The sequence below is a fragment of the Epinephelus lanceolatus genome, chromosome 4 (genome assembly GCF_041903045.1).
Source record: "Epinephelus lanceolatus isolate andai-2023 chromosome 4, ASM4190304v1, whole genome shotgun sequence".
NCBI lineage: Eukaryota > Metazoa > Chordata > Actinopteri > Perciformes > Serranidae > Epinephelus > Epinephelus lanceolatus.
The window spans coordinates 41,484,524-41,496,778 of NC_135737.1; the positions used below are offsets into that span (position 1 = coordinate 41,484,524).

At 43.8% G+C, this 12,255-nt stretch overlaps 1 protein-coding gene across 4 annotated transcripts; it reads left to right on the forward strand.

Moving 5' to 3' along the window:
- Positions 1-874: 874 nt before the first annotated feature.
- rinl (Ras and Rab interactor-like) lies at positions 875-12,002 on the forward strand. 4 transcript variants are annotated; one of them, XM_078167319.1, is made up of 11 exons: positions 875-1,216; positions 1,358-1,662; positions 5,765-5,876; positions 6,512-6,584; positions 6,832-6,920; positions 7,043-7,125; positions 8,352-8,583; positions 8,693-9,391; positions 9,564-9,881; positions 9,975-10,106; positions 10,832-12,002. In XM_078167319.1, the coding sequence occupies exons 2-11, from the start codon at positions 1,426-1,428 to the stop codon at positions 11,290-11,292; spliced, it is 2,436 nt and encodes an 811-aa protein (XP_078023445.1). In that variant the 5' UTR covers positions 875-1,216; positions 1,358-1,425; the 3' UTR covers positions 11,293-12,002. The 4 variants fall into 4 exon arrangements, with proteins under 4 accessions (XP_078023445.1, XP_033486446.2, XP_033486449.2 ...); XM_033630555.2 differs by having other exon boundaries at positions 876-1,216; positions 9,972-10,106; XM_033630558.2 differs by having other exon boundaries at positions 876-1,216; positions 1,453-1,662; positions 9,972-10,106.
- Positions 12,003-12,255: the final 253 nt, after the last annotated feature.

Genomic DNA, 12,255 nt, shown 5'->3' on the forward strand with positions numbered 1-12,255 from the left:
GTGATTGAGGTGTTTTGGCTTCACTTTTGGGGGGCTGTAATGTCACCCATCTTTTTTATACAGTCTGTGTTTGTAATCAACTTCAACATTTGCCACAGCCATGGCTCAAAACTAGAGCGATAAAAGTGCGCTGGTCTTCAGCTCTGACAGTTTCAAAATGAAAATCTAAAAAGCAGAGATCAAGACCTGTGAGTAAAACCTGAAGCTACTGCCGTTTTGTATTAACTAGAACAAAAGTGATGATGCAGGTTAACACTCCTGAAGTTAGAAGTTGGTTTGGAGGCTCTGTCTCTGCTGTGCTGGTGCCAGCTATATCGGTCATTGCCATCATACAGATCGTGATATTGGCAGGAAATGTTTAAACAGAAACTGCATGTAAAAGGAAGACAGTGAGTGTTGTTGCCACGGAAATGTTGACCAATCAACAACACCTATGTATGCGGTTTCTGTGAGAGGCATGACTGCTGGACAGCCAGCAAACCACCCTGCATGTTCATGAGATAAAATAGATATGAAACCCCCCGTGTGCAGCTTCTAATCTGTCTCTCTTGATAATATTTTCTGTATTTTACCGCCTGTATCTGATGGATTCAAAGCTGAGTGTTTGCATCTGTGTGCTTGTTTCTTCCACAGATGCAAGATAAAATCTGTAACTCTTAAAAAGCACGGATAATCTCAGAGTTGTGGTGACACATTTTCAGAACTGCTGTCTGTTCTCAACCATTCATCATTTCTGAGCAGGAGATGGAGATGGTGCTGCTGCTGGGGGGGGGCGGCAGGCGGGAAGGCACGTGTAGCTTTGTAGAGAACATGCAGTGTCTTTTCACTGTTCAACCTGTGCATAGAGCTGGGTTAACCACATGCAGCCTTGAGGGGAGGGGAGGGCGGAGAAGGTGGGAGATCAGCTGAACTGTTTCACATGAAAATTGAAAGTGCATTAAATGCCAGCATGTGCAGGAGGCAGAAGAACGTGGCAGACGTACGAAAGTTCACCTGAATTTTGAAATATTGTGCACATTACAGCAGGAACCTTCTTAAGGATGTATTTCTGAAGAGGATGTGAGCTTCCTATTTTAGCCCTGTTGGTATTTTTAAGCTCTTAAGCAACATCTTGCAGAAAGGAAGAGTTCAGAAGGAAGATTGCAACATGCGGAGGAATTTGCCAATACTTTAGAGGAGAGAAGATTAACGAACCAACTGAGCAAGACCAACACATGTAAGTTGCCATTTTCATCCCGTCAATAAGTTTGTGTTCTAGATGTCTATCGATTTGTTTCTGAGTACTGAAAATTAATGTTAAAAAGAAATCTGAAATGTCCACTTGAAAAATCTAAATTCTAACTTTAATTTTGTCTAGATCTTTGAGCACGAGGACACCAGCAATCTGTTTTGTCACCAGGTTGTCCGTATGTGACTCACACACTGATGTGTTGTTTATGTGCATGGATGCAGACGGTTGTACATGCACATAAACGTGTCGAAATGTTTGCATCCAGGGCGGTTCACAGTTCAGTTAATGGGACGACAGCCATCCCGTGGAGGAGCAGCAGGAAGAGACTGTCGTTGCTGGAGCAGCTGAAGGGCTGTCAGGAGGCCTGGTGCCCGGGGGCCCCCTGGGATAGAGAGTGGGCCCACGCCGCTATCTGTGGAACACCTGCTGGGGTGAGCTGTTCTCCTCCTCACTGCAATACAATCAGTCGAAGAGGCATGATTTTATTTTGTAATGTAACATCAGGTATTTAATGTGATGTGTGTCACTGGTCCAGACGTTCAAGGAAATTCTTGGTATTTCTAAACTTTTAGAATGCCCTTTAAAAACCCTTAAAAATAATGAACTAGTAAATGAAATATAAATCTTTTGTCAGGAGTGACAATCCATCCTCCGATAATGAATAATTCTCCTTTTTGAAATATTCTGAAGCCTCCATGCTGGTTATATTTTCATCACAATGCAATACGTTCCAGATTTTGGATTTTGCCTGAAGCATCCAGTATTGTAGTGACAAAAATTACAAATCTATATGATCACTGAAATCAGCTTATTGTAAATTGGCCGATGCTGTTGGATGTTGTCCACTAGAAGCAGAAGCAGAAGAAGAAGAAGAAGAAGAAGAAGAAATATTTTATTAATCCCAGAGGGCAAATTCAAATTTTTCACTTTGTTGTCACACACATACACAAACAGGACCTATACATGCGTTAAATGGAGAGATGTCAGAGTACGCACATTTGAATTTTAACATATCTTTCAATATAGACAATGGGTGAAAGATTATATTTGTTGAACATGTACTTATTCTTTCACTGATAGATCTGCCTGCACATGTTTTTTTTAAAGTTATTTTTTGGGCATTTTGCCTTTAATGGACAGGACAGCCAAGTGTGAAGGGGGGGGAGAGGGAGAGGGGATGACATGCAGCAAAGGGCCACAGGCTGGACTCGTACCCTGGCCACTGCGGTAACAGCCTTGTACATGGGGCGCCTGCTCTATCCACTAAGCCACCAACACCCCCCTGCTCATGTTTTTGAGTCAAAATACTTTAATTTCTTGTGTCCGTCTGGCTCCTTTTCTGACTATCTGTCTTTTTATTTTCCCCTTTTCTCTGGATCTCCTCTCTCTGACCCTCACACCTTTGTCTAACCCACTTCGTATCATCCCATCAGCTCTTGGTTCGTCCAGTTATTCAGGCCCACTGTTTTATGGCACTACATAGCTCCAAAGTAGTACTCAGACAACAAAAGCAAACATACTGTAGGTATGTCTGCACGCTTCACTTAAATATTCTGTAATATCACTCTGAGCTGGTCTGAACGCTGACACGCACATCTCTGCAACATAAACTAGTTCCTTTTTCTATTTGACATCTGATAATGCAGCAAGCATTTCTTTGGGGGCTGAATGCAGAAGTGGTGTTGAATAAAAGCATGTGCGTATCAGGGAAATGACATTACAGAATGGATAGATCTGCAGCAAAGGGAGAGTTCGAGTGGGACAGTAAATTCCAGTAAACGGCATATTTGAAAGAATGACATGCAAATAATCACGCAGAGATGCAAAACTCTTACTGGAAGTCACTGATTCGTGAGTATGTTAATGGGGAAGGGTAGATTTTTATGAATATTAATTGTTAACAGTGTGAAATAATGCACCTCGTGTCAGTCGTAGGCATGCTAATTTTATTGGTTTCCAGAATATTTTCCTATGAATCAGATGCACGAATGACTAAACGTTGCCGTTATGAATCAGCGGAGTAATCGCTCATGTAACATCTTTATTGCCAGTACGTGTATATACTCAAAGTGTGGTGACTTGCAGTAAACTTGTCTCTATTTCTGTGCACACCGAGAATGACAGCCACTTCCTGTGTGTGTGTGTGTGTGTGTATGTGTGTGTGTGTGTGTGTGTGTGTGTGTGTGTGTGTGTGTGTTGAAAGCGTCTCTGAATTCAGCTGTGGTGATGTAACTTCATGACTGAGCCGTTGGTCCGCTGTACTTTGGGTTGCATGTGCTTTGTTTTACCCAAGTTAGTTATGTCTCAACCGACTGTGTGTTCTGTTTGAGACGCTGTTTCTAAAGAAGGCGATGTGACCCGTAGTCTCTACATACAGAGCACATGTGTGGTTAAAGCAAAGTGCAGTGGACATCAGTGTCCAAAAGCAATGAGTTTTATCACAACTTTGGCAGTTAAAGTTATGTTTCAAGTGTTTTATGTCTTAAACACAGTAGAAATTCTATATTATAAATGGTATTAAAGATATTCAGACCACTTAATTCTTTTAGATCTCAGGTAACAAGAACAACCTAATGAAGAGCTGAAACACTCAGTTTCACAGGGACCGTGTGGGTGTGATTTAGTCAGATTGGATTGACAGTGCCCTCGCAGCACAGACAAGCAACCTACTGACTGTCATCGGACCTTGATTTAAATGTTGCTAAACTCTGATTGGTGCATGGAAGTAAGTGACATAATTTATTTTCACCTGGGCCCTGCCTACTTTGAGCCTTTGAATGGATCACAGACAAAACAAGATGTGGAAATATTTTGTGTGAAATAACCAAAACTGTTCTTATTTGGGTAAGAACTTCATCCTGTCAAAGAACAAACATTTTTTGTGACTTTAATTTAAGATATGTCACTTTTATAACTCAGTATACATTCAGTAGCCCTTAATGAGGGACAAATGTATTCCAAATAGATGATGGCTATGTCTGCTGTGCTTTTTTAGTCAGACCTTTAAGATAGAGAGGCTGGTCATGAGTAACATTCAAAGGCAGCTGGAGTTACGCAATAGCACGTGACTGATTCTGAGTGCAAGGAGATAAAAATAACAGGGCTGCCCTCGACTATGAATTTTCCTAGTCAACCAGAAGTCATCATTTAGGGCCATTAGTTGACTAGTCGCCCGAATGTTTACGATATTAATTTAGTTATTAAATGATATATTTTGGTGGTTTGAATTGAAGGTGTGAGAAAGAACAGTATCAGTAACATTGTTAACACTGTGCTACATTACAGAGAAATACAAAACCGTACTAATGAACCTTTATTAATAAAGGCCTATATTTTATCTACAAGTGCACGTCACACACTGAGCGAGCCGCCTGTTAATGACGCTGTGGGCTAATGGGCATGTAGCTACTTCCGTGTTTCAGATGATACGTCATGTTTGTAGTCGACCAATGAAGATGAGTTTACATATCACCTTGGGTTCGTCCTTCACCTTCTCAAAATGATCCCACACTTTGGATTTCAGTTGCAGTATGCAAAACGTGCAAATGGGTGTCACAGTAGTGCAGTGGTTGCCCCACAGCAAGAGAGGGGGTTCAAATTCCAGGGTGGGGGAGCCCTTATGTGCGGAGTTTACTTGTTCTCCCCGTGTTACTGTGGGCTTTCTCTGGATACTCAAGCTTCCTCCCACAATCCAAAGACATGCAGGTTAATTGGTGACTCTAAATTGTCCGTAGGTGTGAATGTGAGTGTGAATGGTTGTCTGCCTCTCAACCAATGTCAGCTGGGATAGGCTCTAGCCCTCTACGACCCCTAACAGGATGAGCGGTTTCAGATGAGGAATGAATGAAAATGTGCAGTTATTTAAAGCTGCACAAAGAATGTGCGAGCGAGCTAATGCTTAACTAAGGTTAATATTTGTTAACATGGCATTTAGTAAAGAAAGCATTATGACTTGTTTGGGACTTGACCTAGGACACCATGAGGATTGATCAAAGCTGCCATTACTATGTTTTAATCATGTGCAAAAGCAAGATTGTGTAGGTATACATTATTGTTTCTGTTTTAGTTTTAATGGTTTTGGAGAAGAAACAACTAAACCACGAGAGAGTGTGAAAGAGGTGAGGAGTCCTGAGCCAATGTGGGCCCACACTCAGATAGTATTAACCAGCCTCCAGACAGAGTCATATCAGTATTATGAGTGGGCAAACAGCTCCACAGCACTTATCAGCACTAATGAACTATGGGGAAATTGCAGTTTACATGACTGTTTGGTCACAACCTGTCATCATGACTAATTTTCCAGATCAAATCAATCCAGTCCTGTCATAGAAACCCTGACACAGTGTTGTTTTTTTGTCCATCCTGCTGTCTGTCATCACTCACTGTCTCTCTCTCTCTCTTTGCCGTCTGGTTGCCATGGAGCCACGCCGTGTAGCTTGCCAGTGTGAGCATTTAAAAGAAAACGTCTTCCTGCTCAACAGGCTTCAGTAACGCTTCACATACTGAAATGAGTCACCATGTGTCTCCCTTCAGAGTTTCCTGGTTGTGCGGGACTCTGCGACATCTCAGCCAAGCCTGCTGTGTGTGTCTGCTGGAGGCGAGAATGAGGCAGTCGTTGATTATGATATCAAAAGCACAGGCACAGGTATGGACCAACTGCATGCATTACACTTACAGTACTTCTCTTTCTGTCTCTTTGTGTGTGTGTGTGTGTGTGTGTGTGCGTGCGTGCGTGCGTGTGTGTTGGGTCACTAAGTTCCCTACATGTGAGACTTTTAGTGGTTATTTTCTGAATCATTACGTCCGCTGCAAGTCACAGACTGGACTGATAAACATTAACCCAATAACCTCATGTGCTGTGTAGTTCTGCTTTTTGCTGTTGAAGTGACAGTACAAACCTCACAATGTTGTAACAGGTGAGAACAGGTAATCAGATACACACCTCGTCAAACAGGCTCTCAAACTGCAAACACTGGCTCCTCACACTGCTAACTCCTTTTTAAGTCACTAATTACACTGACACACATTAGTGCTGCTTTTTCACTACTGTGCAGACGCATTCAGTGGACGTGAAATCACAGGCCGGAAACCACACTGTATCAGAAAGTAACAGATGTAATGGCCAGTGTGAGGATAAAATTGATTAGACTGTCACCGGCTTATCTTTAGAAGTCCCCTCTCATTCTTCCTGGTTCAAGCTTCTATGTGTTTCCAGGAATGTATTATTCCAACAGAGCGTGAGACTGACTCTGCCTACTGTTTCTCTGTTTCTCGTGTCAGTCTTCCAGTTGTCTGAGTCTCGGCTGTCTTTCTCAGACTTGGCTCAGCTCGTGCTCTTCTACTCTCTAACCAGGTAAGGACCAGCTGTGCCACTGGCACCTTTTTATTTGTTGTGTGGGATTGAACTTCCCTTTTAACTTTGGCTTCTCTTATTCATATGTGTTTTCTAGTGCTAATCACGTTAACATCCTGACTCCATCATAACTTTTAGATTGTCATATTTTAAATTCAGTTGAAAAGCCTAATCAGCAAATGATGGGGCATTGACAGAAGTGCTTAACAAATGTATTTTACTCTTGTCAACCCGTCCTGTGTGTCAGGGATGTGTTGACTGTGTGTCTTTCCATTCCTCACTGGATCTACAGTGTAACCGAGAAGAGCAAAGATCGTCTCTCTCAACTTGAACCCGGTGAGTCCTTCCATCTCTGTGACTTCTCTGTCTCATATCCTCTCCTTGAAGCTAGATTGGAAAAACAGAACCAGAAAAATGTTCTCAGAAACAGCCTTATCTATTATATCGCTCTCATGCAGAAACTTGGCTCAGCACACCGCCTGACCAACAGACTGATGAAATGACCCAGAGGGAGCCAAGCAGCGTCATGTGCTCCATACAGGTACTTTATACTGTGTGTGTGTAATAGTACAGGTAGTGGTAACAACTTCCTTATTTCTTGTGTTTGCAAGTGAGGCATCATTTGTCTAAATACCATGAAGCTGTAGTCGATAACGTTTATAAAAATAGGTTTTGTCATATTTGCTGTCACTATATTCTGACAGTCGTACATGAGACAGATAATCTGTGGAAAAAAGAATCATGCTCCACTGTCTCCCCTGATCCAATCACACAGTAATGTTTTTTTTTTTCCACACTGCCTTTTTTTTTTTAATTGAATGCCACTAGTAATAAAAACACTTGCTCTACCGTTTTATTGTTGCCAGGTAACCACCCCCTCATGTCCTTAGACTAACCTTTCCATGTAATCAATCTATCTTTTTTTTTTTTTACAGTAATTATCTAGTTCCTAAAATGTTGAGGCAGAGGGTACTTGCTGTAGCTCTGGTTGAGGGTGAGAGGCTGTCAGCAAATAGTTTGTTGGCCACAGGGAAACAGAGATCTGTGTGGGTACATGAGACCCTAAAAAAGAGGGTTGGTCATGGGGAGTTCTCCTCCATAATGGCCATTTCTAGGCATATTTTAAGATGACTCAGGGGCAGTTTGGAAACCTGCTGTCTATTGTTGGGCCGTATAGCTCTGGGTGTCCAGCAACTTCTACCACCAGTTTCTCTTCTATTGTTTACCAACTGTAAACTTGTCGTGACCACCACAGAAGGCCTGCTGCTCAAATCATGCGGTTGGACAATGGGAAAAAAGATGACGAAAAAAGAGATGACATGGGGCAGTTTTCTGCTCTGAATTGAAGTTTTCTCAACTTGCGGGGTTCAGAGGATCCAGCAAAAATGCCAGGCACCTAGAGTGCAGAAACTTGAGGGACGTAGCAACACAAAAAGCTCAAAAAGCCGCCTCCAGCTGCTAAAATGTTTTCTGTGTGATCAGGGCCATATTGCTCCTAATGGCATGTCAAAGAATCCACAATGTGCTCTACCAGTGGGCAGTGCTTTGTTTCAGCTAGACTGTTTAACATGGCGCCCGGGGCACAAACCTTCTTATTTCACTGCCCCCAGGTGGCCAAAAAATATCTTAATACTGCTTTAAAATAGAGGCTTGCTGTAAGTTGAAGCTTATTTTAAACCTGCACTGTGGTCTGTGGGTCACATGTCCTATTTTCTCACTGAGTCTATGTGTGTGTGTGTGTGTGTGTGTGTGTGTGTGCTCCCTCAGTTGACTTCCACCAACGGGGCCCTCTGTATCATCAATCCTCTCTACCTTCGTGAACATGGAGATGATTGGCTGACCCACAGGGCGAGCACTGCTCAGTGCGCCACAATGACATCACATTACAAACGAGAGCGACGCCTCAGCACCACCAGATCATGGGCAGGGGCGGGGCTACATAGTAAACGAGCCATCTCGTTGGATCAGGAACCGTCTGCTGCCAGTGTGGAGAGCTCTGGTGAGGACGTTACTTGCTCTGCACTATTTCTTGTATTTCTATGTATTAAGTGCTTTACGTGAGTTCAGTCGCCAACATGGTGTTCATATGTCATATTTTCCTTGCCCAGGTCTAGTCAGAGCGCAGTCAGCTGACTCACCACATTGCCCCCCAACCTCATCAGCACCAGCTGCTCCAGCAGGGGTGGTTCTCAGGAGGCCCAGCAGAGATTCTGCCTCCAGCCCCCCTCACCGAGCAAGCACGGGGAGCCTTACTCCATCTTCCCCTGGAAGCGTACATAGCACAGTGCCTGACCTGCAGCCCCATGGCAGCCCGGTGCCTCAGTCTCCTCACAGGGTATCCTGGATTGAAGATGGAGTCTGGCTGCCTCCGCCCAGGCCTTCCTCTTTGCTCCACCCCCCTTCGCTGGAGCTCGACTCGCTGTCAATCAGCAGCATAGAGGAAGAGCAGGAGTACCAAACATCATGCTCTGTGACACACCACCCATCAGGGCACCGGCTGGCTGACAAGGTCAAGCATCGTCTCTCAGCGGTGGGTCAGGCTCTCAGTGGGCTGGTGAGTACGAAGAAGAGACTGACCAATCGTGTGCAGGAGTTGAGCGAGCGGAGAGGTATGGCGTTTGCGGAAAGTGTGAAAGGATTTGTGGAGATGACGCTGAAGAAAGGGGCTGATCCCAGCGGGGTCACGGGGTCAGAGTTCTTACAGGAAGTGAGGACATCACTTACGTCACTGAGGGAGACACTGTTGGACTATCCTGAAATCCAGGCGTTGCTGGACGGCATCACTGACATGAATGACTCAGAGATCGGTGAGTGGGTTAGGGTTACGCTGACAGCGACGTTTGACAATAGACAAATAAAAATGTATTTCCCTATAAAATGCTTGTTAACGTAACTGTCAGAACATGTGTTATTAACTTGCAGCTCCATAAATTAATTGTTAGTGCTCCTTTAAATTCTTCTCCTTTGGCCCTCCTGTAGACACCCTGGTGGAGCTTTCCCTCCACAAAGTGGCTTTGAAGCCCGTCTCTGCACACCTCTACAGCTGCATTCATAATTCCCGGACTGATGATGGCACCTTCAAGCGTCTCCAGAGCAACCTACGTGTGCTGGAAAAGAACGAGGTGGAGGAGCTAGGGGGGTCGGCGGGAGTTGGAGTTCCAGACTCTGTCACACTGGAGCGGATCCAGCAGAAGTGGACCAGTATGCATGAGGCTTATTCCCCAAACAAGAAGGTCCAGATCCTGCTCAAAGTCTGCAAGACCATCTATCACAGCATGAGTGCTAATGCTAGCTCAGGTAGGCGGGTGTTTGTTTTTAATGATTATTACTGACACTTTATTTATCTGTTAATTACCCTTTAAATTCACATTCTTCTCTTCTCTCCAGCAGACAAAGTGTTTGGAGCAGATGATTTCCTGCCCTGCCTGACGTGGGTGCTGCTCCGTAGTGACCTGGTCACCTTACACTTAGACACGGACTACATGATGGAGCTGCTCGACCCTACTCAGCTGCAGGGAGAGGGTAAGGCAGACACAAGATAACACAAATTTCCACTGTAACACACAACACACAGTTGGCTGATTTATTAGTTGCCATGTTTCTGTACTCTGTTGCAGCAGCGCTTCGTAAGTTCAGACTAAGCCAAGTTTAATGTAAGTGATTATAAAGCGAAGATTTAGGGTGCTTTCACACCTGCCCTGTTTGGTTTGGTTCAATCGAACTCAAGTTCATTTGCCCCCTAAGTGCAGTTCATTTGGGCAGGTGTGAACACAGCAATCACACTCAGGTGCGCAACGAAACAACCGGACCGAGACCTTCCTGAAGAGGTGGTCTCAGTACGGTTACAAACGAACTCTGGTGCGGTTCATTTGTGGTGAGAACATGTTCCAAACTCGATCTGAACCAACTGTAGTCACATGACACATTGTTTGGGTTAAACATGAGCATGTTACAGTCCTGGAGGATTATTAATGTGCACCTTCTCCTGTACTGCCTTAATATGCACATTTGGCAAACAGATAAATAAACTGCTGGATTGAAACTTGGTAGCAGTCACAAAGAACTTAGAGGGGACTTCACACACTTAACTTTGTGATGGATCTACAAATAGCTGGTGCAGCTCACTTCTTGTCTCCAAATGCAGTTGTGGGTTTGACTCCCAGCCATGACTACAGAGATGTTGATACTGTTAAATTATGATCACAAGTCACAGACCATCTCTTTTTCTGCATTCTCCCAACCAACAGGTGGCTACTACCTTACAACTCTATACGCCTCTCTTTACTACATCACCAGCTTCCAGCCACGACTGGCCGCCCGTCAGCTCAGCGTGGAAGCCCAAAACTCTCTTAACCAATGGCATCGCAGGCGCACCCTGCACTGCAACCAATCACGGCGCAGCCAGAACCGACGGACCATTCGCAGGCAACCCTGTCGGGGCAGGAACGTACAGAACTCAGCAACTAAGACTGAAGAGGAAAGTGGGAAACAGTCAGACTCTGTTAATACTGATGAGTCACAGCAGCAGACAGAGAGCAGCACAGAGGCTCTGCAGCCGCTGGTGGAAGAGACGAGCAGAGGAGGTGAGGACGAATCACAGATGTCCACTCCAACATCAGACTGTAGTCAGCATGAGGTAATGTGGAACAAACAGGAGGATGAACTGACTCTATGCACAGCAGGAGAAGAGGACCAAGAAGGATTGTGATGGAGAGAAAAAGAATGGCGACCTGTCACAATTTTTGACCATTAAAAGAACCTCAAATTACCTTTAAATTATCTCAGGTGGGTCAGACCCTTCAGACGTCTGCCACACGAACCACAAGCATGTCCCGTTCTGCTCAGACTCCTCTTCTGTGGAGGCCAGAGAAAGCTTTTGATTGGTGTCTTTAACAGACTGCTTTCACTTGATTATGAAATTGTGGTCGGGCCTCCTGCAGCGGTCTCCAGATAAATCTGAATGCTGTTTTTTATGGGATAAAGAGATATTTTTACGTCTCTCAAATTTTAGCTTTTTCTTAGAGAATACTGGATATTTATACTCTTCAGTGGTCTGACAACCTTTCAAATGAAAAATTCAGGGAAGCTGCAATAGCAGTCAAACTGCCCACGCTGAGGCTGTAACCTGTGTGAGAGGGGTCAGGGGTTAAACACAGGCATAAATGAGTCCAAGTTTAATGTCATAGTTTTACTGTAAAAAAGAGTTTATACAAAGGTTTTAGTATATTTATTTGGGAACAACTGAAAGTTAAAGTTCATGTTTGGAGGCTGTTAATTTTTGTAAGGTGCAGCATGAGTTTGTATTATTTTATATATTGATTAACTTAATGTCATTTTTGATTTGTAAATACATTAAAATTAAGATAACTGTGCAAAAAGAGTATTTTAATAAAACCAACAAACCGTTTTGTTTATACAGCTTGCTTCACTCTCAGCAGTATCATTTCCAGCAGCAGCTCCGTCTCATGAATTATTATTATTGCAGGTGTCAAGCAGTGTGTTAAAGGGACTGACCACCCCCAAATCAAAAATACATATTTGAACCCTTACCTGTAGTGCTATTTATCAGTCTGGATTGTTTTGGTGTCGGTTGTCGAGTGTTGGAAATATTGGCCGTAGAGATGTCCGCCTTCTTTCTAATATAATGGAACTAGATGTCACTCAGCTTGTG

Excerpts from the sequence above, each read along its gene's own strand:
- rinl (XM_033630555.2), top strand. The coding sequence starts at position 1,426 with ATGTGTTGTTTATGTGCATGGATGCAGACGGTTGTACATGCACATAAA. Across the intron at positions 1,663-5,764 it reads TCTGTGGAACACCTGCTGGG|AGTTTCCTGGTTGTGCGGGA; the intron begins GTGAGCTGTTCT and ends GTCTCCCTTCAG. Across the intron at positions 5,877-6,511 it reads TATCAAAAGCACAGGCACAG|TCTTCCAGTTGTCTGAGTCT; the intron begins GTATGGACCAAC and ends TTCTCGTGTCAG.